The 25,943-nt window shown below is 37.9% G+C and overlaps 3 protein-coding genes across 6 annotated transcripts; 1 reads left to right on the forward strand and 2 right to left on the reverse strand.

Annotated features, from left to right (window-relative positions):
• Positions 1–445: 445 nt before the first annotated feature.
• LOC107096417 (microsomal glutathione S-transferase 3-like) lies at positions 446–2,940 on the reverse strand. The gene is made up of 4 exons (XM_015393058.1): positions 2,696–2,940; positions 2,464–2,586; positions 2,268–2,340; positions 446–1,053 (listed from the first exon to the last, which is right to left on the reverse strand). The coding sequence occupies exons 1-4, from the start codon at positions 2,819–2,821 to the stop codon at positions 953–955; spliced, it is 423 nt and encodes a 140-aa protein (XP_015248544.1). The 5' UTR covers positions 2,822–2,940; the 3' UTR covers positions 446–952.
• A 1,902-nt stretch (positions 2,941–4,842) lies between these two features.
• LOC107096422 (arginine/serine-rich protein 1-like) lies at positions 4,843–7,798 on the forward strand. Of its 4 annotated transcripts, XR_001481798.1 has the most exons (6): positions 4,843–5,070; positions 5,436–6,136; positions 6,220–6,395; positions 6,706–6,770; positions 6,933–7,378; positions 7,462–7,648. XR_001481798.1 is itself a non-coding variant. In XM_015393068.1 (5 exons), exons 2-5 carry the CDS (start codon positions 5,458–5,460, stop codon positions 7,603–7,605), a joined length of 1,062 nt encoding a protein of 353 aa, XP_015248554.1. In that variant the 5' UTR covers positions 4,843–5,070; positions 5,436–5,457; the 3' UTR covers positions 7,606–7,798. The 4 variants fall into 4 exon arrangements, 1 of the variants encoding a protein (XP_015248554.1); XR_001481796.1 differs by having other exon boundaries at positions 6,220–6,770; XR_001481797.1 differs by having other exon boundaries at positions 6,706–7,378.
• Positions 7,799–8,743: 945 nt separating this feature from the next.
• Positions 8,744–19,393, reverse strand: syf2 (SYF2 pre-mRNA-splicing factor). The gene is made up of 7 exons (XM_015393069.1): positions 19,339–19,393; positions 18,943–19,044; positions 18,659–18,784; positions 16,664–16,781; positions 12,241–12,331; positions 10,168–10,266; positions 8,744–9,080 (listed from the first exon to the last, which is right to left on the reverse strand). Exons 1-7 carry the CDS (start codon positions 19,354–19,356, stop codon positions 8,915–8,917), a joined length of 720 nt encoding a protein of 239 aa, XP_015248555.1. The 5' UTR covers positions 19,357–19,393; the 3' UTR covers positions 8,744–8,914.
• Between the last annotated feature and the right edge of the window lie 6,550 nt (positions 19,394–25,943).

The raw sequence follows: 25,943 nt of genomic DNA on the forward strand, positions 1-25,943 counted from the left end.
AGCCTTAGCCCCATGACTATATCAGAGCCTGTGGCCATAAAGCGATACATTCAACTTATATAGTCTGTATTTCAAGAGGGGAGCCCAGCCCTAGCATTAATAGTGACAATCACTGTATATTGGCCTGAGTGATCATTAAAAATAACTCATATCTGTCAACTCTTTAGGTCACAAAGTTCCTTTAATCTAAGGCACCTACAAACCCCCCCCAAAAACGTTGTTTGTAACATTACTGTATTAACATTCACTTACTTTATTAACTAAGTTAGAGGTCATTACTTTAGTAAGTAAAATGGAAAAGTATAAAAACATAAGGAGCTTTGTCCCCTTTAGAACAGAGGCTTAAATAGGTTCATCTAAAGTTAGTTAATATTTACCGCAATTTAAACCTGCCATGTAAAAGAACATTAGAAAATGTGAATAATGAAGCAGATCAGAAAAGTTTTTATTCTCTATGATTGTAATTTTATTAATTAAATGGTACATCAATTGAAATACCGTACAAGGATTTTACTGAAAAACAATGACAAAAGAAAAAAATCATTTTCATGTTTTAATATTAGCACTCGAGGCAACAGAACATATGCTGGTTAAAATTTGTGCTATGCCCTCACTAATGGATTTACAGGGAAATCATGTGGAAGTCACATGGAGCCTCCTACCCTCCACTGCTTGGCCCATTCATCACATCAGTACTCTGAAAAAATTCACTTCTATCATCATCATCTTCATCATCATCATCTATTTCTTTGACAAAATTTGGTTACATTTAAAAAAACAAACAAAAACACATATGAACTGTGATTTCTAAATAGTGGTCTACAAAAATATATAGAAAGTAGTTGTTAAGTACAGAGACTTTATTTTTCAAGCACTTCAAAAAATTGATTCGTGCCAGCAATTAGCTCAGCTTCAACTAAATGGGCAAACACCGGAAAAAAAATAAAGCCTCTTAGAAAAGTCCAAGCAGTTGCAAAGCAATAGATATAGACAGAAGAATGACCCCAAAGTATCCAATGTAGCCGTAGGCACCGTTCATCCTCTTGGCTGGATCTGGGAATAAAGAAAAACAAAACAAAAACATGTCAGAGCAACAATAGACGCTAAAAATTACGGCTGAGTATTAGGGCTAGGCTAGAGATATTTTTTTTCTTCTGTTTCAAGAATAAAGTCGCAACATTACGAGAATAATGTCGTAATAAAGTCGTAACATTACGAGTATAAATCCGTAAAATCACAGAAAATAAAGTCGTAACATTACGAGAACAAAGCTGTAAAATTACGAGAATAAAGGCGTAACATTACGAGAACAAAGTCATAAAATTACGAGAACGAAGTCGTAACATTACGAGAACAAAGTCGTAACATTACGAGAACAAAGTCGTAACATTACGAGAACAAAGTCGTAACATTACGAGAACAAAGTCGTAACATTACGAGAATGAATTCATTAAATTTTTAAAATAAAGCTGTAAAATTAAGAGAATAAAGCTGTAAAATTAAGAGAATAAAGGCGTAACATTACGAGAATAAAGGCGTAACATTACAAGAATAAAGTCGCAAAATTTCGAGAATAAAGTCGTAAAATTTCGAGAATAAACTTGTAACATTACGAGAATAAAGTCGTAAAGTTACGAGAATACAGTCCTAATATTATGAGAAAAAAGTCACAACGACAATAGTCATAAAATAACGAGAATAAAGTCGTAATTTTAAGAGAATAAAGTCTAAAAATTACGAGAAATAAGTTGAATTTTATGACAACTCCTTAAAGAAGCACTTTCTTTCCTAAACTGAGGAATGTTGAGCATCATGTGAAGTTATACTTTGGCTCTGGTTTGACAAATAAGGAAATATTTTAGTGAACCAGCATCAAATTGGGCAGTAGGTCAAAGTGGATTGAAATTGCCATTTGGTGAAGCTGGTTGGAGCTTGAAGCGTTCTTTCTGAAAAGGGTTGCAGTATCATGACTTCATTCTTGTAATATGACTTTACGACTTTTTTCTCGTAATAGAAGAGCAAAAATATCTAGTCTGTCCCTAATACTCTGTCGTATGTCACAAATCTTTAACGCTCAGCCTGATTTCTTCCATAAATAACCTTTTCCCTAGAAGTTATCTCAAGTAAATAATTAAACAAAACTAGGTGAGGAGCAAAAAAAAAAAAAAAAAAAAAAAATCAGTGGCCGAACTTTCACCTAGGTGCAGAGATATCATTTAGAGTTCCCCTTACAAATAAATAATCATTATTATTATTAGGGGTCTTACCTCCTGTGTAGTAGCCCCAGGCATAAGAAAACCTGCTGGTCACCCAAATGGCCCCCAGCACAGATGCAGACAGCTGGTAATAGGAAACAGCAGAGTGAAATATGCAAAGTCACAGTGACTATCTATTTTCTGCATCTGAAAAGATTTATGTCAAATGTCGCAGGATCTTTGCAGGAAAATAATAAAAGATAAATACCGGATAAACAAGGGCAGCTATTGTTTGGAAAACGAGCCACTGGGGGTACACCTCCAATGTGTTCTGGTGGGCCCTCTGGATGCAGTTGAACACATTCTCCTTGTCGCTGTACATTGTGGGATACTGCCAAAGAAATATTAAATTACATTAAAATGCATTCAGACAAACTTCTCAGCGCCTGATGAAGTTATTATGAGCATTTTTAATTAGTAAAATCTCTCAATTGATGTACCTTTACGTTGTATTTCTTCCTGGCAGAGCCAACCTTAACAGCCAGATAACCGAGCATAATCCAGCTGTACAGGTAGGTTAATATTACATATCCAAAAGCTGAGGGCAGCACAGTGAGGACGTCCATCTTGGAGCAGTTTGTGACCTGATTGAAAGTTTCAGGCTGGCGGAATACGTTGGAAGGGCTGCAAAGTGGACGTTTTTATAAAGTCAGTGGAGTCAGGAAGCTGCAAAGTAAACATAGATCTATAGGTGCAGAAGCTGCCTTGGGTCGTTACGCGGTTCTTCCGCCATCTTTTGAGTGGCAATTGCTTCTTAGCAACTATTTCCCCACATGCTATATAAAAGTTGATATTAGTGTGACAGTATAAATCTACGGAAAAGGATTAGGGACACGAAAAAAAAAAAGTTGACTGATTTTTAAATTTGATCCCAGTTTAATATGGGAAAAATTCAGAATTCTGAATTTAATCTCAGAATTATTATATTTAATAATTCCAGCCAATTCAGTTTAATTATATAGAGTCAATTCCCCTGTACCTTACAATTCAACCAGATCATACAATCAAATTTATTCAATTGTTATCACAATTGCTATATTCTGATACACATGGATGGTGTGTCGGTGCTGTATTTGAAGAGGAAACAAAAACAGATTACAGTAGTGGACATAGCTGTCAACGAAGCCAAAGAGAAAATATACTTAATTAAAACATCAACTCAAAAAATGTAAATGATTGAACAATCATTCTATGTCACATTTTAAATCTAAGACAAAAGCAAACAAAAAAACGTAAAAAGGAGGAAAAACTAAAATAGTTTATCTGTCATATGAAAAAAAAATATTAAAAGGGGGGCATGACAACTAATTTTTTTCTCTCTGAATTTAATTATTGTTAAAATTACATTGATCTGCACTTTTAAAAATATCATGATTTTGTATAAATATCTGTATTTGAACACCAATATAAACCTAACATAAAGATATATATAAATTCCTCTAGTGTTTTGAGGGCGGAAATGTCACAATCAGTAACACGTGTTGTTAATTTTTTCCATATATTACAGATACATGTCCCTACATGAAAAACACAGCACAGACCTTATAGTTGTAAAGTTTACATAATCACTAGAAACTGTTTCATAGTTTTTCAGTTTAAAAAAAAATGCCTCCTACAAAATGGCGACAGCGTTGGCGTAAATCTGAAAACATTGCTGCGGCGTCTATTATTTTAAATCTATGTGTAGTAAACATGAGCCGTTACATAAAATGTCGCGAGATCCCCTGCAACGTCTGCAACAAGGGAGGGGAGCATGGACATAATGGGCGAAAGGACAACGAGATCGAAATCTAAACATCCAACATATAAGTATAGGAATAACCTTACAGTGTTGTCATAAAAATCCATTATCTCTATACACATAAAAAGGCGATCGATAAAACTATAAATAGAAACTCCATTTGGTATCTTTTTCTTGAAGGTTTACAAAATGCAGAAATGCAAATTGAAGAACCACATAGAAATAGATAGGGCGTTATTTACAGAGACTGTATAGATCTGTAATTTTCAGATGAAGAATAAAACCTTTAATCATTTAATTTTTTTGTCACAAGACAGATGCGAGACGAGATAAATTAAAGATGTTTTTTATATATATATATATATATAAATCTTTCCTTAAAACGGATTATAGCAAAAGCACTAACAGACTTGTAATGCATCATTTGTCTTACTGTATATTGTTATATACGTTGGATTATTTCAGTATTTCGTGTTATTAAATTGTAGCTACAACACCACTTTTAATGTTATTTCTTTATTTCATCAAAAATTATTTAAAACAACCTGCTCGACTATTTTCCAGAGGGGCTACTGGAACTGATTCGAACATTTTGGACGGATCAGACGCTGAATTTTTTTTTTGTTATTTCACCGTAGCCTGATGGTGTTTTATGGACACGTGTCGCCCAAATTTGTTTTTATCATATTATTATGAAATACATTGTTCAAGACGAAGCTGTGATATATCTAGAAAATCACTTAAGTTGAACTGAAAAGACTCTTACGAATGAACCGGTTGGAAAAATCGAATCGCTTGAATACGCTCACGAATGGAAAATTCCAGAACCCTGGTATAGTTGCTGTCTGCTGCAGTTTCTCCATCATTCCAGTGACGACGGTCGGAGGCTCAACGTCGAGAAAGAAGTGTTGCGCTTGTTTTCGAAATATTTGGCTTTAATCCAATATTTCATAGATATTTCGCTTTTGAAAGTACATTGTTGCTTCGTTTAAACACTTTTTGAGGTGCTTTTCTTCGTAGCTGGCATTTTTTGTCGACGATTTGAGAAAGAGATTTCGTAGCTAACGTAAACTGGTAAGACTACATCGACTATCCTAACATTTTTTATACGCTTTATTATTTGTAAATGAACCATATTTAAACGCACTTGATTGTTGTTTAATTTGTACGTATATCTAGCCTGAAAGTAATCAAACGTGACTTTAAACGACTTCCTCAAGATATTCAGTCGATCTGCTAGCTTGCTATGCTAACTTCTGGAAATTTCCATGGTTCTAGTTAGGCCATTGCAGTTACGCAACGCCATTTCTATCGCTAGGGTGCAGCATTGAGTAACGTTTACGTAACTTTCAGTCATTTCAGTTAAGTAGGCATCTTTTGTTTTTAGTTGGGAGTTAAACACTTAAAATATATCTCCCACCCCCCACCCCTTTTTGCAGCCTTTGGCAGAATCTCAGAACGATGGCTACACAGGTTAACTCTCACTCGGACATGGCTCAGGCTCGCCAGAGCGACGGCCTCCATGTGATCTTCGACCAGAAAAGCCCCGGATCATCTCGCTCCCGATCCCGCTCTGTCAGCAGCTCCGCCAGCAGCCGATCCACCGGTTCCGGCTACAGGGCGCGCAAAGGTCGCCGGGGTCGTTACAGGTCATCATCCTCATCCTCCTCATCTTCTTCCAGGAGCAGGTCATCTTCTCGCTCCAGGTCGCGTTCCAGGTCCCGCTCCCACCCTCGTTGCCACCGGCACTCCTCCCGCTGCCGGTGTGATGACCACCGCAGTTATGGCGGCGACCGATACCGCCGTTCCCCACCCAGGCGCTACAGGGCGCGCTCCCGATCCTACAGTCGATCTCCAGCCCGCCGCTATAGAGGACGCTCCCGCTCCTACAGCCGATCCCCTCCACGCCGCTACAGGGCGCACTCCCGCTCCTACACACGGTCCCCCTCAGCAGACAGATATTACCGCTATCGCCGGAGCTACAGGTCCAGGTCCCGCTCCTGGTCTCCGGCCCGCTGGAGCAGATACAGGAGGCCCGTGAGTCAGCTGAGATGCAGGTTTTCTCGTTCCCCTTCCAGGCCCTACAGGGGGCGCTCACGATCCAGGTCATCAGGACGCTCTGTCAGTCTAAGCGTGCATGGTGAGTAAAGCTGTTTTTATTGACTAAAATATGATGGAAGGAAAAAGGGATTGATTAATTAATCAAATCGTTTTCTTTTCCAGACAAAAGGGAACTCCTTGAAGTTGCCAAGGCCAATGCAATGAGGATGCTGGGAGTGGAGAAGCTGGACCTTCCTGAAAGTGTGAAGCCCATCCTGTCTGAGCAGCCAGAGGCCAGACGTCACTCACCGGAGCCTCTCACCAGGGTGAGGCAAGGGCCCCAAAAGACTCAGGTGGAGGTGAGTGGTCTGCAAAAGTAAAGGGCATTAAAAGGAAACGACTCTCCAGGCATTGAAAGGTTGGGAAAGCAGTTTCCTTTCCATTACGGTACAGTACTATTGGCCTGGAAAATGTTTTATTAAGGTAACAGATTTGTTGTTAAAAGAACATTCAGTTCTTTAAATTTGCTGCTGGTCAGTTTTTATTGAAGCTGACTCCTTACCTGCTCTTGATCTACTTTTTTTTTTTTTTGTAACATTTCCTGTCTTGTAAATCTTCTGACCCATGAGGGAACACACATGCTCTCTGTATTTATTCCTGTCTTCATAGATTACATGACAGTGGTCTCCTTCACTCATCGGCACCTGGGATAAAAAGGCTGTCATGTGACTTGGGTGACGACCATATTTGTTTGCGTTGACATGTTATCTGACTTGGATGTTTAAATGCTTACTTACTACATGGAATAAGAAAATATAAATCCATATTTGTCAGAGAAATCCGTTATTGTAGTTAGGTGTTAGTTCTGTGCCATTACAATGTATTTATGCTTTCAGATGAAATGGGTTATTGTTATAGCAGAATCTTCCACTCGCTGAAGGAGAACAGACATGTGTCAAGAGAACTTCTGCGTATCCTAAAGATAAGTTGGTACACAAGATGTGTGCTGAGGGGCTGGGGGAACCTGCGTCTTCATCATTGATCCATCAGTCTTCCAGTTAAAACTAATTAGTAAATGTTTATAACAGCTTCAATGTTTATCCTTCAGATTTTTATTTTTTTTAGTAATGAAAGGGCTGCATGAAAGCTGCAGTTTGAAAGTGCCATATATACAAATTAGTGATATCTTATCCGCCTTAGACCCGAGTCCATGGACTGTAGGTTGAACTGCGATTTGTTGCTCATGATTAACTTTTCATGTTTTCTCTCCTTGAATTAGGACGAGGCAGAGCCTGGTGTGTCCAGCCCGAGGATCGAACGGAAAATAGCTTTCAGTGTTAATGTAAGTAGGTGACTGAAAGATGTACACTTGACAGCCTAATGCCATCAAAACCGATTTTGACGAGAGCCTTGTTCTCTCTACAGAATTCTGTGGCCAAACCAACCGTGGTGGCTCCGCCTCCTGCAAAGGTAACGCCCAGGGTCGACAGCGTTGAAAGTCGGAAGCCCTATGGCCACTGGATTCCCATCAGTTCAGGACAAAGATCCAGTCCAAGCAAACATGTTTAATAAGCCATGTGTACGGCAGAGTACATGGACACTGTGAATAATGTACATAGTTTGTAAATATAATTTCGTGGTCATTTTCTTTCAGATGTTTAAAGATATAAATGGGAAGCAGTGAAGAATTCATTCAGGTGGGATTATTCCTTTTCATCTGTGTATTGTTTATTTAAACATTCAATAAAGAACTGAATAAAGAGTCCTGTCTTTTTGTTTATAATTGACAAAACAGTTTCTGAAGAAATCCTGAAGGCCCTAATAAATGCAGAATGTGGTTGAAACTTCTAATAAGCAGGCTGATTAAATACTATTACAGTTCCTGCACCAACCACATGGTGTCACTGTTTAGAATTAGCTGCAGAGCTGTTAAGGTCAGTTGACATAATTAGTTTGAAAACATTAAATACAATCTGGTTCCTACTGGAAATGACAAATTATACCAAGTTATATTTTAGCTAAAGCTCCCCTAAAGGGGATATAAACTTGAGTGTTTGGGTTTTGTGGCTGCTTGGCAACAAGGTCGGTATGACACAGGGTTTATACAGTAATGAGTAATTAAATGCTATTAAAAATTTTAATGCCTTCAAGTGTCCATGACTCAAACACAGCTAAATAAAACTTATTTAGAGACTTAATGATTGTTAATGACCTGCAGAAACCCTGTGACAGAATCCTGGCATTAAGATGCTACTAAATCATTTCTTAAACTAAGTCAAAAGGATAATCCATCAATAATGTCTTAACTTGCACACTGGGATTTCACATTTCATGTCTGCCCTAACTCAAGTTAGGACTGGAGTTACACAAGTCTTCAATTAAATTTAGGGTGGTACTTAGGATTTTATTCAGTCAGAGCAAATATGAAGTCCTTTCTTGAAATAACAGCATCAGTCAGTCCTATAGAGGGTGCAATGCCACAACATTTGAACTGAAGCCTCCAGTCACAAGGCTTTTCTGGTTGAGTCAGCCCTGGGCGAATTAAAACTGAGATAAAGGTGATGCTTATTACCTCTTTACAAATCCAGTATAACATCTTTGTTTCCTCATGCTACACTGAAAACACCCAGAGGTTTGATAGCATTTGATATCCTTAAGCTCAAAATACTTCCATCATAAGACCACACACAGTAAGAGCTCACAGAAACAAGATTACTGGATTTATTAAGAAAAGGGGGAGGGGGGTAATAGCAAGCTCTAATACTGTACAAGAAACATCAGATCTAACCCAACAGAACACGGTACATTACTTAAAATCCAAAGTTCAATGAAAAGAAGAAAAAAGCATCTAGAAAGATCTCTGAGCTGATGGGACGGACTAGACGGCCGTTCCTCTCTCCAGGTTCTGTTTGATCTCTGCTGTGTATTTGCCGTAGAAGCGCTCGGCCTTCTTGTTGAACTTGGCGTTCCTTTCGTTGATGTAGTCGATGTCTGCATCGTCGTTGTAAGCCCTGCGCCGGCTGTACTTGGCACGCTTCTCGATCCTGACAATCACAAAAAAAAAAAGGAAAAACATGAAGCAGCATGGCCCATATCCATGGCATGTCCAAGAGTTGTATGCAAGCAATATTTTCAGGGCATGTGTTTAAATTTGGCAGGGCGAGTGGCAATGGAAAACTTAACCTAACACAGGCACGTACGTACGTACATGCTCGGGGGAAAATACTGTCAATTTGTGAGCTCCTGGTTCGCCATGTCTTCAAAGAATGACTGTGTCAGACACTGGCAGCTAAGTCCTTGTCTAATGTTCCACAGTTGCATCTCCAACACAAACCTGAGACTTTCTGACGCAGAGCAACACATTGAAACACGGGATTATTAGACCAAATGTTTGAATGAAGACAAGTGCCAACATCATATATATATATATCTACCCATCTATCTAGATATACATACATCTATAGATCTATATAGAAAATAAGCATAGTGTAGAGCAGATGTAGATTTGACCAATCAGAGGCCTCCTGCCTGCTGTCAGCTACAATTTTGGTGAGGTGCAGCATAGTGTCTCTGGAAGGGGCGGGGCATATCTGCGTTAACTGCGACAAACATGCAGACGACCTGGTTTCTGAGTAAAAACCAGCCTTTACTCTGTCCTTCACTGCTTCCCTTTATGAATTTTTAGACCAACTGTCAGCTTGGATCAGGATTTATACCCTGGAGTTGATTTCTTTTCTAATTAGACAGGCTCTGGTCTATCACAGAGACACACTTACATTGCTGACACTTACTGTATCGCCACACTATATTTGTGGTGTGCCAGTGTAGGAAAAACATCTGACTCAACTTTCTCCCATCAGTGATAAATGAAAAGGGGCGTTGCTCATATTAGCCAAAGCGAGCCAGCATTGAGGCTATTCCAAACCTTTGCTTTTTAAAGGGGTTTGGAATAAAAGGATAATAAGGATTTAGTGTTTCTTCCTACGCTTTTGACTTCCTGTCTCAGTCCTTTGCTCTTTTTTATACAGAAAGCTGCCCTTTCAGGCTGTTTATGAATTAGCAGCTCACATTATCTCAAAGGTTAAGAAGCAGAATAGAGAACCGCTTTTAAGATTTACAACTGTTACTTACTGTTTCTCGACATCCTCCACCATGCGGTCAATGCCCTCCTTTGTGGGAACATGGGTGCCGTAGCTCAGGCTATTGGACGTGGGGTAGAAGTCCTCACCGCTGTGGAGCAACACCGGCAAAAGAATTAGAAATACTTAACCTCAGATAAGCACCATTTTAACATACTTAAACAGACTTTTCTATTCCACCATTGTGATGTTGAGCATCCCTATGATGCTCCCTCAGGGAAAACCATGACAGCCGATCCTTTGCAACGCCTGCATGTGGTAGCAGCTAAAGATTAAAAGCCCTCTAGGCACCAAAATCTTTTTGACCTTAGCATGCATGTTCTGTGCATCTACATTTAAAAATCTTTAAATTATTTCTGGATGGTGCGTCTGGGTCAAAGCAAATCCCAGGGCAAATCGGGGACTACGTGGCTGAGCAGATACTAATGGCTTTATTAAACACATGATGGGTGACTTCTAGGTTGGTCAAACTAGGCCTACAGCTCCAATTCATCCCCTTCTTTAGGAAATTATACAGTTATGGTCTTAATTCAGACAATTTCTAAATGGATCAACTTTTTTCATACTTTTAGTATGATTCAAATAAAGTGCAAAGCAAAGATTTAGCCCCAAACTTTCATAACTTTTTTTATTCACACAGATTAATGTTAGACAAAGATGAAATCTGTGGTAAATTCTCAGAAGATATAATCAACCTGGCTTCCTGTGAAAAACTGGTTACTACGGAAGAGAGTAGGTCCATTGGAAAAAGAATTTTTATTTCAGTTTAAAATGGGGAAAAAAAAGTCAGAATGCTGACTTTAATCTCAGAATGCTGAGTTTAATTTGAGAATTCTGACTTTAATCTGAGAATTCTGACATTTTTTTCTCAAAAGTCTGACTTTAATCTGAGAATTCTGACTTTAATCTCAGAATGCTGACTTTAATCTCAGAATTCTGACTTTAATCTCAGAATTCTGACATTTTTTTCTCAAAAGTCTGACTTTAATCTGAGAATTCTGACTTTAATCTCAGAATGCTGACTTTAATCTCAGAATTCTGACATTTTTTCTTAGAAGTCTGACTTTAATCTCAGAATTCTGACTTTAATCTGAGAATTCAAAAAAATTTTCTCAGAAGTCTGACTTTAATCTGAGAATTCTGACTTTAATCTCAGAATGCTGACTGTAATCTGAGAATTCTAAAATGTTTTCTCAGAAGTCTGAATTTAATCTGAGAATTCTGACTTTAATCTCAGAATGCTGATTTTAATCTAAGAATTCTGACTTTAATCTCAGAATTCTGACTTTAATCTCTGAATTTTGGATCTTAATGTAGATGGGCAGAGATGTGGGAGCACTCAGCTTCACATACAAAGATGTGAGCTGTTTGGGACGGCCAGTAACATATTGGTGGAAAATGATGAAATTAGGTGACTTTTTAGGTTCCTGATGGGTCCCCAGTGATGCTATTTCATTAATAGAAGAGCAGAAGGTGATTAAAAACAAGATAGCTAGTTTAGTCTCTAAAACAGGCATGGCTACAGGTTGATGATAACATGTTTGTTAGCTGACATAATTCAGTCAGAATTCTTAGATCAAAAGCAAAAACAAAAAGAAAAAAAAATTAAAAAACCGGTAAACTTCCTTTTTTTCCAGTGGCCCTAATCCTCTTCCATAGGGTACCTATTAAACATAACTAAATGTGTCTCCCTTGACAACAATAACAGCCAACAAGGGTTTACATCTCGCTGAATGGTGAGCGCTGATCTTAACGGAAGCAGGCGAGGCAGTTCTTTATCCAATCAGGAATCTTGTGTCCTCCTGGAAGGCCATCCTTTCCCAGATTCACCACCGTCCCGTGTTTTATCTACTGCTGGGTAGTGGCTCACATGATGCTTTGCTGAACTTTAAAACCTTAAAAAAACTGCTTTACCAACAGACAGATGTGTATCGCTTTAATTTTTTTAAGCTTAGAGAAGGATGTGCTGCATTTTAAGATCTTCTATCCCGTAATGTTGGACCACACGCTTTATTAAACATCACATCTGGTAAAATAAATAATTACAAAATCCCATTTAACTCACCTTTCCTCCCTTTGCTTCTCATAGCTCTGCAGGTCTGGTCTGATTTGCTTGGTGAGTCTCTGGTATTGACGGAATTGAGCCTCTGCATAACCTGCAGTCCGTTAAAACAAAAAAATTAATTATTAGTGGAACAAATACCAAGCAGATGCAAGGCACAAGCTGTAGATGATTAGAGAAGTATAAGAGAGGAAACTTTCCTCCTCCTATCCTCTCTGGGAGTCCCTCCTGTGAACAGCACCAATGTCCTTACATTTCAAGTTCGCTTTATGAAAATTTGCCAATCCAAATAAGTTAAAAAACAATCCACTGGACTTTGTTTCCAAGTTTGAAGACGTTTCTCTTCCCATCCAGGAAGCTTTTTCCAAATCAAATGATAGAAATAGCGTTGATTTCCAGGTTTTATACAGTAGCCCAACAAAACCCTGTTTTTGTTTAGAAAACATGCAAACTGAAAAGGTCAAACGGGTCCAGCCCTGTGGAATGGGGGTCGTTTGGCTTCTTTTTTTGGCCTGCAATGCCCCATACCTGCCTATTGCCGTTTCTCATCTCACAAGAACGCGAGCACAGACTCGTGTCCTCCCCAAGTATGTTCTTAAGAACACAGGAAGGTCTGGACTTGGAGAGAACAGGATCACAAGCATAAATATGGCTCATTTGGACCAGAAGCGTACTCGTGACGTCAGCACATGCTCGGCTAGTCACCTCCTGTTATTAATAGTCTCTAGATAATAATAAATTCTGCCTTTTTTCATTTAGTGGGGGAATGATAATTAACACAGCCAGATAAACACAAATCAAATGAACATTTTGCCAAAAAATAAAAATAAAATAAAAAATCGCCATCACAGCCGGCTATGCCGAGAGAGGGCTGGCTGCCGTTAGCCTCAGAGCTCCACGGGTTGCCACGGTCCACTCAACTTTGGAAACCTTTTCTTTTTAAAATATGAATTAATCTGTACGTGGGCTATATAGTGACGCTTAAAAGAATAATGTTCTCAGCTCAAATGATCTTAAAACTTACTTTTATGGAACAACAGCTGCTCTAAATCATGCTGGGTAAATAGGGATTGATGAGAACAACATCCATGGACTTTGTTCATTCTTGTTCTGCTGTTCTTGTGAACTGGAACAGTACTAGGGCTGGTCACGTTTCACGAGCACATGAGAACGCACAACTTATTGAGAAACGGCCTATGTCTCTAAGAGGGGGAGTACTTGAAGGGAATTGTTGGACTGGCTGAATAAGCGGCTTTTCTGATCCTCTGTAAAGGGTTTGGGACGATAGCGGGAAGGAATTAACTCAATTGCTGCATTGTAGGTTTTTAAGACAACAGAACAGAAGGCCCCGCCTATTCAGCCAGGCAAACAATTCCCTTTAACAACCCCCTTTTAGAGACTTACCCTGAAATCCCATACACTCTGTCACTGCTCCACCCCGCTGCGCAAAGCCTACAGCCTGTTCCTCCCGTCTTGCTCCGCTCCGACTTCCTCGTGGTTCGAGGAATATTATTATTAAATTTATAGGAGCAAAACTTGCGGAAATGAATGCTTAATTTAATATGACATATTAAAAAAATCCCCATCAGCATCCAGCATATGTGCCGTTTCTGGCCAAATGTTTTCTTTTTGTTGTGGATTTTTGTAACAGGGATAACTAGGATCATACAAAATAGCTTTTTTATTAACCATGTTTGTTCTTTCCTTCCAAACTCAGCATCTCTTCATCCGTTCCTGCAATAAGAAGTTTCTTTTGACTGGATTTGATTAAACGTTTTGATTAAGCCCCTCGGTATAAAATAAATATTTTGATGGAGATGAGAAATCTGCTTCCTGGTATGTCGAGAAACCAATAGTTTGCATCCAATCATTTAAATAAATAGTGTTTATTTTTTGTAATAAACAAGAATTATGCTATAATTTGTAGCTACCGATCTGTCATTACTGTATTTTAAATTGTCAAACCGGATCTTATCAATGTTCTTTTTCCTGTTTGGGGCGATTGAAACTGCAGATCTTGACCTGGCCAGACCGGAGAGGAGCAAAACATAGCTCGGCTCCGTATTTCGATGGTGACAGAAGGAGAAGACGTACGTGGACGGGATGGACCCGTTCGTCCGTTTCACTTTGCATATTCTCTAAACAAAAACAAGGCTTTGATAGGCTACTGTATAAAGCTTCAAACTCAAATCTATTTCTGACATTGGATTTGGAAAAGCTTCCTGGATAGGAAGAGAAACATCTTCAAACTTGGAAACAAAATCCAATGGTTTGTTTTTTAACTTGTAATGACTAAGAACTAGATGACTGCTAATCTTCACCAGTAAAATTTGACAATGATAATGGGATTGCTTTTTAAAACAAATCACACAATGCACCACAGCGAATAAAGTTGTGCTACAGATGATCTTCTGTTCTCTCTGGAACACTGCATTACATTACTAATGGTTCAAAGACGGGGTTAAATAGTGTCAGAAAAGAGTTACCCATGCCCAAAATAAACCTGTCAGATCTAAAGCTTCATGCCCAAAATAAACCTGTCAGATCTAAAGCTTGTTCCTTTGAAGATGACCTCTGGCTAAAAAACTCCCAGAAGGATTCCAGGAGAAAGATAATCTGGAACTTACAGAGATTTCAGTGTGTGAAACAATGTTCAGTGATTACATTAGCTGTGAAACATCTTACAGATCAGATTAGATCTATATCAGCAGAAGATAGATGAGACTGCTGCCGTCTTTAGTCTAAACTTCAAAATGAAGAGAAACACAGTAAACTGATCATTAAATTGAATATGTGGGTGGTAAGCTGCCAAATTAAAAGATGGGATCCCTGTGGTTCTTCTAAGCTTTGGGATTCAACCTCATTAAAACAGGATGGAACACGTGTGTAAACACTCCACCCACTGAAAAAAAAAAAAAAAAGCCATCAGTCAGTGTAAAAACTGACAAACCCCTCAGGTGATAGCAGGATCCATTTTTAGACACTATGTTTCCAGAAGCCTCTGTTAGCCGGCGCCACTTTGCTCCTGGATCTTTAAAGTCAAGTTGTTGTTTTTTAAGAAGAGAAAAACAATATGTTGTTCTATATCCTCAAAAACTAATTTCCACTTGGATGGACTGTTGCACTCTCCTCAATAAAAAATGGCAGGATTTGTCCCCTACTTATCTTAAAAAAAAAAAAAACATAATTTTTGCTATTTTTTGCATCAAAGTCCCCCGCTTCCTCACCGCCTCGGCCGTATCTAGACCCACAGCTAGTTCATGATCATCCCTTTTGCGTTTTGTCATGGAATATCATAGCACAAACCATGCCCCAATATTGAGCATTAATCAAAAATATCTGCGAGAAGCTCACCCCGACACACTGCTGCGGCAGGATAACCAGGCTGTGAGGTCTTGTTAGGTGAGGAAAGCACAAACCCTTATTTTTAACTCGCATACACAGTCAGTTATTGAGGCTGGTAAATCAGCTGTTGCCATAGCTCCCGGCAAATGTGTAGTGTGCACGGTCGCACTAACAACATCGGCCATCTTTTTCTTCTGTTTATCTAACACTGTTAGTTTAAGGGCGCTCCTTTGCTACCATTGGCTGACAAACGAGAACAAGAGGGATTTCGATTGTTTTTTTAAATTTATTTACCATCAATTATTTTTGAGTGACATTTTTACCCATGGGCAATCGCTACGAATACTTTAATCCCTGTATATAAGACAATTTGAAAAAACAAACAGTATTGAATATTTTCAACTAGCATCAGTGATGAATTGTTTTTTTTAAAGAGTAGTTGCTTTAAAATTATTTTCAAAACAACAGAATTTGCATTGTAACTATATTTTATAAGTAATATTAGAATAGGGCACTATTTTGCATTACTCACAGCAGTCTGCTGTTGTCAGTGCAATGTGGCCAAATGACCAGAAATGACATTTTAGTTGTTTCTGGTCATCTTGCCACCACTCGAGCCATTCATGTCGACTTCCTAAAATCGTAATCAGTTCAAAGCAACGGTGTTAGGTTTATCATTTATGCATCATGTGCATTGTTATTTTGTTAGCCAGATTAGACAGAGTAGAAGGCCTTCCTTCACATTGTGGATTGTGATTTTTGAGACCACAGCTGTGCAAGCTCTAAGTATTTTTCTCTGTCCTGTAACGACCTGATCTGGAATAAACTCTGTTATTTTTTACTCCTGTTTTATAGTCTTTTTTATATGGTTTTACCCAGTTTGAGTTAAGAGTAGTAAATAACTTGCTCCCAGGAAAAGAACCGGTGAGGAGGCCCCCGGGACGCTACAGCCTTTCTTCCAAGGGGACAAATCCTCCTAATTTTAACAACGGTATCTTTGATAAAGGCTGTCCCATTTGACTGACGAATCATGTGACACTAAACGGGGCTGCGTTAGTTCTCTTACTACGAAGTCACAAACCTGCAAATCCGGTGTCTGGATTTTTCTTCTTTTTCTTCCTCTCCCATCTCTCTGCTTCATCAGCGGTTACTTCCAGTAGCTTCACTCTGTTATAGTCCTCACCACGGGCAGCACATTCCTTAAAGGTAAACATTTAATCAGAGCTGTGCAATATCATTCATCTAAATCATCTATTCAGTATTAAAGTATGTGATAACTAAACCCATGAAACACAGCATGGATAAAGCACTTGTGATATTTCAGGTAATATGAAAAAATAAAAAATAAAATAAATAAACCACCCAATAATACGCCGAAAGACTTTCAGCATCCATCTGACACTTGGTAGGGATTGGAGGGATTTTAAAGATCTGGGTGTATGGTGTTGACTTTGTAATTAGAGAAGTCGTCATAATGCTAATCAACTGCAAATGATTTAGCACCAAAATACTGACAACCAATACTGCTAACTTTATAAGGAAAACCAAAAAAATCCATGCAAGGTACTAGGTGTGCAAAATATTAAAAATATGTGATAAAACCAAGGATGTTAGTTAAGAATCGATTCATGTTAACAGTGTATGTTACATATAGTACAGTCTGAGTGAAAGAGCTGAGTGCAGACGTTAAATCACTGATCACGGTGCCAGCTTTTCACCATTTTATGCAATGTGTGAAACGATTCTTTTGTTTTTAACCAGCTGATTCTTGCTGTGATATAATTTGGTTCATGCTAGGAAACATTTCTGGGGATATCAACGTTCGCTGATAAAGTAAAAGGAAAAAAACAACAAACAAACAAACAGACTTTTGAGATCCGTTTTGTTATAGGCTCAGACTGTTAATCTGTGATACCGGCCATTTTCCCAGTGGGCCGGTCCCAATTTCAGCATGCTAGGGCCGGCCCTCCTTAAATCATACCGGCCCCAACTCTCCAGCCGAAGCACCTACCTGTGACAGTAAATAACTGAAGAAGCTCAAGATATAATACAATATTAACTAACTAAATGATGCATACAGTATATATCGCCCTTCCTTCTCATGCACATCCTAGTGATGTTTGGCATATGGTGTAATTTTCTATTTCTTCAAACTGTAAAATCCTTGCAACAAACTAAATTATAATAAAACTAAAATGCTTTCTTTAAACCAAACTACAATGTTCTTCTTATATTTGGCAAATTTATGTTTGAATATTTTGCAAAAATATGTTGCGGTGCAGGATGGGGTTTTGCATCTAAAGGTCAACATTTCCCATCTTACATGCATTGTTGCTAGGTTGGGATGTTTCCCAATCTGGCAGTTTAGGATGGCCATCTATGGGTAAAAAAATTTTTTCTTTAGATTTATGGCCTAAGAGATCAATAGACTTTGGTTGAGATTGGGTGAGATTTCATACATCCAGGCGGTATATGAAAATTTTCTGGGCTGAAAAATGTGAGTCAGTGACATCCTGCAACCCTGCTGATGTTGTTAGTGTGGATGTTACGCAGCAGCAGTCACTGTCATGTTAATAACCAAAGCCAGTACAACCGCATTATGGCGCTATATAAATAAACTGAGTTGAATTAATGAGAATGAACTTTATTGAATTTAGCAAATGGCTGCAATGAAACAAAGAGTGAAAAGAGGTCTGAATACTTTCCATACCCAGTGTAATACAGTAGCTTAGCTCAAGGCCATTAAACCAAAAGCATTTTATTCCAGCAAGCATTTCATGATAGAGTAAAAAAGATTTCCGGAGCATGTAGATGATGATATGATCTAAAAAAGGGTACAAAATGTTGTATTTTTATGTGTGGCAAGGTTACGGTGATGCTCCAAGTGAAAAACATTATGTCTTCTAGCATTTAATAAATAAACATCTTCATAAATTAGAGTTGAGGTGATTAGATAAGTTATGATAAAACAAACAAACAAAAAAAACTATAACACCTCTTACTCTGAAAGCCTTTGCAAACTAACTATAGAAATTAGAAATGGATGAAGGCTTTCCCACAGGACTGCATTAGATACCTTTTTCTTTTCGTCTTCGGCCAGCTCCCACTCCAGTCTGGATTTCTTAGCTTCCCAGTTGGAGGGAAGTTTCAGTCGTTTGTCCTCCTCCACTACCTCCTGATGATTCAGTTTACGTGCTTCATTCTGAAGGAGAAAAAAAAAGGTTTACAGAAAGCAATGTTCGCATTTCATATATATATATATATATGAAGTCTTTCTTAAAGCCACTAACCGAGAATGAATGATAAATATTGGATTTTTGCGACGCCATTAATGCTTTTTGGCAAAGTTACCCAACTCACCCGTTTGAAATGCAACTCTCTGAATTTACGGAGTCTCTCCTCTCTCTTTTGGGAAGCCAACGATTCATTCGGTTCTTCCTCAGCAGCAGCAGCAGCTTTATCCTTTAGCGGAGATCAGAAATCCACAGTTAAACCACAGCCTACAGAAGTCAATGTGTTTTAACAATCCATGGTTAAACTACAGTCTAAATAGCCCAATGTATCTGACAGGTTTAACGTTGGTTAGCATATCGGCTAAAGATTAATAGCTTAGCGAACCAACTAGACATTTAAAACAATTCAGCTGAGTCATATCAACCCCAAACAACATAATTATACATTAGCAACAAATAATACTTGTTATTTATATCTTTGCTACTTGTTATGTAAATAATTTGATAAAAAAATACCATCTACCTCACTACAGGACGCCATTGTTGTTTTTCCCCTAGAAGATCAAATCGGAAACACGTCAGCGGAAGCGGATATAACGTAACTATAAACCTAAACTACATCAGTTGCAAAATTAATTTTAAACACATACTTCAGATCAATTATTTAAAAACTATATAGCACTTTTAATCGATATGGCAAATCAATATAAAAGAAAAAGAAAGCAGAGACATGTTAGATCCAAATACATAATTTGTAAAAAAAAAAAAAAATAACTAAAATAAAAATAAATTTAAATATATATAATATTTATGCATCGAAAAATACAGTTGATCATGATTTAGCAATCATAATTTCTGTTTGGGTTTCAAATATGGGAGAGAATAAGTGATGATATATCAGTATACATAGAAATAGTGGCAATATTACTAGCTCTTCAGTCGATTAAAGATAATCAGATATCAAGATCCACCCTATACTGAGGTCCTCATTAGTTAGCATCAAACACAAATGTCCAGGAAGCATAAAAAAATCATATTAGAATAAGGTTGAATGAAAAATTAGAAAAGGTTTCTTTATTGGGAAGAAAATTATAAAAATACTGTATATATATGAGATTTTATATAGCTTAACTGGAGAAAAGAAAAGTGCTGAAATGAACAGAAAGGAAGAAAAAGTTACACCCTGTGTTAATCAGTGTTAGCTGATTAACACATGAGAATAGGATTTCTTTAAATTAATAAAGAGAAGTTCGATATCTAATAGCTTTTAAGCCTTGCTAAATTACCTTAAAATTATGCATGTATTTTAAAGAACAAAAACATGTTTTACATTTTGCAGTCCTTACTCCATACCAGTTGGTGGTACATGCTAATTGCCTGCAGTTGCCCTAATGTTTATGATTTTTTAGAAGCACAATTGGTCCATGTAGCATTGGTCTACAACATTCAAATGTAATTTTAATCCAGTTTATAATTCCTTTTGCAAGACAGAAAATAATAATTAGGTTTGTCACAGAGCAATTTCACTGCTTGTTCTCTCTCTCTCTCTCTCTCTCTCTCTGATATATATATATATATATATATATATATATATATATATATATATATATATATATATATATACACATATACCGGTATATAAAGTTTGAATTCCAAATATGAAATAATACGTAGAGATTCCAACCTGCAAGGCAGCATCTCTAAATCAAATGAGTCCTTCGAAAGATTCATAGTATTATTATTCTTCTGTTAATGGGTAGTTTTTACAGTATTTAAATCATATTATTGTTTCTGTCTTGTAAAGCCAGTAGAGGTTATCCTTTTCACTGTGTGCATTTAGCAGAGATGCCATTTGCAGATCAAAATTATGACTCTGGATGTAAATAAAACATATTGAATGTCGGGTTTGTTCAGCTCACTGCGTTCCACTTCAGCTTTATTTTCTTTTACAATGATGATCAAAGGGCGTGAAAAAAAAATAAGTTGAGAATAGCTACCAATCAGCCAAAAGGGGGTCGACGTATGATAGTATTTGACTAATTGGAACAATATGACAACACTTTCTGGTCTAGAAGTTTGGATGCAGAAGAACACATTTATAGAAATTCTGTCATGATTGACACTTGAACTCTACAATTATACAAAATATAAGTTTTGAAGGACATGATGATCTTTAACAACTTCAGATGTTAAAGACGTCTCTTCAGGACCAAAACAGTTGTTTTGGTCCTGAAGAGATGATGATAAATATGATGAAATACGACTCATGTATAAAAAGAAGACATCTATCAGCACACATTGTGTGGGTGGCTTTTATTTGCCTGATTAAATATGTGCAGCTGGAAAGGAACAGATGGGACTAAGAAAAGGAAATAGTTTGACATTTTATGCCTTTTTCTTTGGGACCTTCTGTTACACAGACATTTATATTTTTCTAATTAGACACAATGATAAAACTCCACCCCAGCCATACCTGAGAGGAGATCTGTATAAAATAAACTAGATACTCCTGAAATTATTCTGTATTCAATCAAGTGTCTTTCAAAAGGAATCAAAAACTGAATGTATTTTGAATCTTATGTTAAATATCAATGCAAAGTAAATTATAAAGTTAAATTAAAATGACACTATTTTTAAAGGTTAAAATACAGATTTTATGTCCATCCAGCCACCCACCCACCCACCGACTTATCCGGGGTCGAGTCGCAGGGGTAGCAGCTTCAGTAGGGAGACCCAGACGTCCCTCTCCCCAGCCAGTTGGGCCAGCTCTTCCAGGGGAATCCCAAGGCGCTCCCAAGCCAGCAGAGAAACATAGTCCCTCCAGCGTGTCCTGGGTCTCCCCCTGGACGTCTTACCGATGGGACGTCCCTGGATCACCTCACCAGGGAGACGCCCAGGAGGCATCCTAATCAGATGTCTGAGCCACCTCAACTGCCTCCTCTCGATGTGGAGGAGCAGCGGCTCTACTCTGAGTCCTCCCCGGATGACTGAGAGTCCAGACGCACAATGGAGAAAACTAATTTCAGCGGCTTGTATCTGTGATCTCGTTCTTTCGATCATGAGCCAAAGCTCATGGCCATAGATGACAGTAGGATCGTAGATCAACCGGTAGATCGAGAGTTTTGCTTTTTGGCTCAACTCTCTCTTCGCCATAACAGACCGGTACAGCTCACGCTTCACAGCAGACGCCGAACCAATCTGCCTATCGATCTTCCGCTCCATCTTTCCCCTTGATTCGTGAACAAAACCCTAAGATACTTAAACTCCTTCATTAGCTGCGTTTCATCCTCCCCCCAAGTTTATGTATATATTTTAAAAAGCCTAAAGACCAAGGACTCCATATAATTGGTGTTTTTCTTTTGCCAAAGGAGACCAGAAGTTTGATGCTCATTGACTTGATTCTCTGAGTTAAATTTCCAAACCACCACTAATATTGCTGCCACCACCATGTTTTACCGTTGTGTTTTGCACCTAACATAGTGTTTGTATGTAGGACCAAAATTTAAATGTTTTTCTCATCTAAACAAATGGAAAATGCACATTGCTCGGCTTTCCTTCAAGAACACACTCCTAGAATTTGTCCTGTCCGCAAATAGTCCTAACCTAGCTGTTCAGCTCATCCAGTGTTACCATGACTTTTATAGTCTTCTTCCCTGAATATTACTTTATTTGTGTGACCTTTCATTTTAGATGGATGGTCACTTCTTGGTAGATTTACATGGATGGTGTTCACACTGCTCACTAAAAAGCAGAGATGGCAAAACTACTCACTTTCCGTACTTGAGTAAAAGTACAGATACTTGTGTTAAAAAATACTCTGGTAAAAGTAGAAGTACTGATTAAACTTCTTTACTCAAGTAAAAGTAACAAAGTACAGGCTTGTAAATTTACTTAAAGTATAAAAGTAAAAGTAGAAACCACTTTTTTCATGCCGTTGCGTTGCCTACATTTTAAATGGATGTCTGCCAATAGGACTAGATCTCCGTTGTGTTCATTTTCAATCATCTCGTCGTCCATGCTACTATGCTAACGCCACCGCCACCAAGCTACAATAATTTGCCGCGAATGAATACCGCTGAATCTGTCGATTCATCTTGTAGTGGTGCGTCAAATGCAACGTAGATTCCCATCCAATTAGATTGAATTTGGTATTGATGACCTGAAAAATAATAACGGTAACTCCATTGAAATGATTCAAAACTAAAGTAACGAGCCAATTTTTTAAAATGTAAGGAGTAGAAAGTACAGATATTTGTGTAAAAATGTAAGGAGTAGAAGTAAAAAGTCGCCATAAAAATAAGTAGTAAAGTAAAGTAAAAATATCAGAAAAATCAACTTGAGTACAGTAACGAAGTATTTGTACTTTGTTACTTCCCATCTCTGCTAAAAAGTACAAAGCTTAGAATATTGGTTTTAAACTCAAAACTGCTTTCAACTTTCCCAGCACTCTTTCACTGACCTTTCTTATAGGTTATTCGGTCTTTATGAGGCTATTTGTTCACTATTGTTCTAACTAAACCCTGAAGTCTTCAGAAACCTCCACATGTACACTGAGATAACATTACAGGCATATTGACTTGATCATACTAAGTACAGTAGTAGCCATTCAAAATTTCCCACCTTCCTTGAAGGGCTCTTGGGTGGACCCCTACAATTCCCTTTTAAACATCAATAATTCTACTAAACTATTCGTTCTGTCTTGGTTTGTGGACATTAAGATATAAAGAGAAACATCATCTCCTGGTCAGACCCTGTAACTCAGTGAAAGAGTGGAGTCAGAGTAAAAAAACAATATGCAAAAGGGGGTCACTACAGTGGCTGGGAGTTGGAGGAGATTTTGCTGGGAGTTGGACGGAAGTGGGCTCCCATTCGGCTGGCGTTTGCCTTGGAAGGGCCATTTTGAATGGCTGCTACTGTATGTGACTTCTAAAGACAATGTATTGCACTTAATTCTATTTAGGGGTATCAAAGTACAGTTTTACAAATACATATGCCTTTCATTTTGTTTTACTTCAACATAAAAGTAAACATTGAAGTGTATAATTAAGTACATTGAAGTGTAGGACTAATGTAACATATGGGTTTTATATAACAAGAACACAAGGGTGAGAAAACTTTGGTAAGAAGGTGTTGATAAATTGCAACTTTATCTAAATTCAGCTTAGCATTGAACATATTGTTTTCAAGAACTGAATATTATCTGGTGCTGAAGGCAAGTAAATAACTAAATGCAGGCATGATATACAGTCAGGAGGTAATTTTCTCCTATGCGTGTTTCTAGTTTTTATTTTGTAAGATGATTTTGCTGATCATATTCAAACTTATTATGTTTAATAACTGCTTGTTTATGTCATCAGAGCCAAGTTATTACACATAGAAAATACCAGTAAAGATGTTGTTTACCCACGAGAAACCACTGTCTGCTTTTCAGCTCATTTTGGTCATGGCGCAACGTCAAAAATAAGAAATGTTTTATTTTACAGAAACGTCTTTGTATATGATTTTAAACTATCCCATCTTTTTTTTATATTCAAGTTTAGATTGATAAAAATCTTACCAGACTGTGTTGGAAACTGGAACGACACACAGACAGCAATTAGGAATATGGCTGGAGGTTATGAAGTGAGACGCATGAAAGGTCATGCATAAAGTCATCTGTGCGCCACACAGAGAGTCTGTTTAGACTCTCCGAAACTCAATTGTTATGCTTGTTTTTGGGCTTTAAAAAACAGAATCTGCCACGTATTACCAATGTATTTTATTTTTTACCCATGAGCTTACGAGTATCAGCCCAGAATTTTAACATGGGACCTCTAAACACAATTTTATGAGCTGATCAGAAGACAAAAGTAAACACTTTCAGGAGCCATCTGAGCATGTTTGACTTGCCAAAATGGATGTGCTCCCTGTTTGATTGCATTATACTAATAGAGCTCCTTTGGAGGATGTAATTAAGTGGAGTTTATAGTCTTAGATTAAAGCATCCTCTAGATCACAGGCAATGTTAATGGAGTGATGCATTTTCACTGGAAACCAGATGGGAGCACATCTCAACAGAGCAAAACATTACTGGGTGCAGTAATGGGCGATACTACTGCCATGCAATAAGGAAAACATCTCCATAATGAATGACTCAAGTAAGTAGGAGAAAAGTGACCAGCATCAGAAAGAGGATGAGGAAGTTCAGCACTTCCTCAGTATTTAAACTCACATCCAAAACAACAACGGGGGAGTGCAGTTTATGACTTTTAAATCTCCTGGCGTAAATAAAGAACAAGCGTGAGAGTTCACGTTTCTCAGTTATTCTTTCTCACTTGTTTTGCTGCACTCATCTATTCACCATCTGCCGGTCTCAAGTATTCTCATATGTAACCCTCCTTTTACTTTCACCTAGTTCCCTGAAAGTTTTTTAGTATGTATATATTTCTTTAGATCCAAGACAGAAAGAGATTATATCCAAAAAACAGGCATGTTGTTGGAAGAAAGTCTTTCTGGGAAGAAAACAGATTATTTTACTTGAGAACTCATCATAATCCACAGATCGCACATGTGAAGCGTATAGACACTATGGTTTATTCTTTGAGCAATTTGGGATCATCCTATCAGCTTTCTAATAGTCTCATAGTGTTCATTGTTGTGGGGTTTTATTAAGAGGAATAAAAATACAAAGATTAAAATAATAAATATACATATACAATAATACATACATAATCTAATTGAGTGTAAAGATGCATTTTCCAAAATGTCACAGTGGGGTGGAGTTTTGACAGGAGGACCCAAATGCAGACTGAAGCTGAAGGAGGTTACTTGAAGATTTATTAACCAAAATATTTCAACAAAAGCAAAATTCTAAAACTACTAAAAACCAGGAATACTCACAACAGGAAGGGGGCAAAGAAACATTGACAAACCAGCCAAGAGTGACCGAACAGGAGGAGATTATGTGGGAGAGAGAAACAAGGACCAGGCTAATTAGCAGATTGGGAGCAGGTGTGAACAGATGAGGCAAGAAGGGAGCTAGAGAAAAGAAGACTGACACAAGAGGGCAAACAATGAATATCTAAGGCTACGTTCACACTGCAGCCTGAAGTGACCCAAATCCAATTTTTTTGCCCATATGTGACCTGG

Source organism: Cyprinodon variegatus, unplaced genomic scaffold (assembly GCF_000732505.1).
Source record: "Cyprinodon variegatus isolate N-32 unplaced genomic scaffold, C_variegatus-1.0 Scaffold623, whole genome shotgun sequence".
Classification (NCBI taxonomy): Eukaryota; Metazoa; Chordata; class Actinopteri; order Cyprinodontiformes; family Cyprinodontidae; genus Cyprinodon; species Cyprinodon variegatus.

Bases quoted from the DNA above. Each gene is read 5' to 3' on its own strand.
- LOC107096422 (XM_015393068.1), top strand. From the start codon at position 5,458: ATGGCTACACAGGTTAACTCTCACTCGGACATGGCTCAGGCTCGCCAG. The intron at 6,396-7,315 runs GTGAGTGGTCTG...TCCTTGAATTAG, and splicing joins CCCAAAAGACTCAGGTGGAG to GACGAGGCAGAGCCTGGTGT. The intron at 7,379-7,461 runs GTAAGTAGGTGA...TTCTCTCTACAG, and splicing joins AAATAGCTTTCAGTGTTAAT to AATTCTGTGGCCAAACCAAC.
- LOC107096417 (XM_015393058.1), bottom strand. From the start codon at position 2,821: ATGGACGTCCTCACTGTGCTGCCCTCAGCTTTTGGATATGTAATATTA. The intron at 2,587-2,695 runs GTACATCAATTG...TTTCTTTGGCAG, and splicing joins GGAAGAAATACAACGTAAAG to TATCCCACAATGTACAGCGA. The intron at 2,341-2,463 runs GTATTTATCTTT...TCCTATTACCAG, and splicing joins TAGCTGCCCTTGTTTATCCG to CTGTCTGCATCTGTGCTGGG.
- syf2 (XM_015393069.1), bottom strand. The intron at 16,782-18,658 runs GTATCTAATGCA...TTTACCTTTAAG, and splicing joins CCGAAGACGAAAAGAAAAAG to GAATGTGCTGCCCGTGGTGA. The intron at 12,332-16,663 runs GTTTGTGACTTC...AACGGACTGCAG, and splicing joins TCCAGACACCGGATTTGCAG to GTTATGCAGAGGCTCAATTC.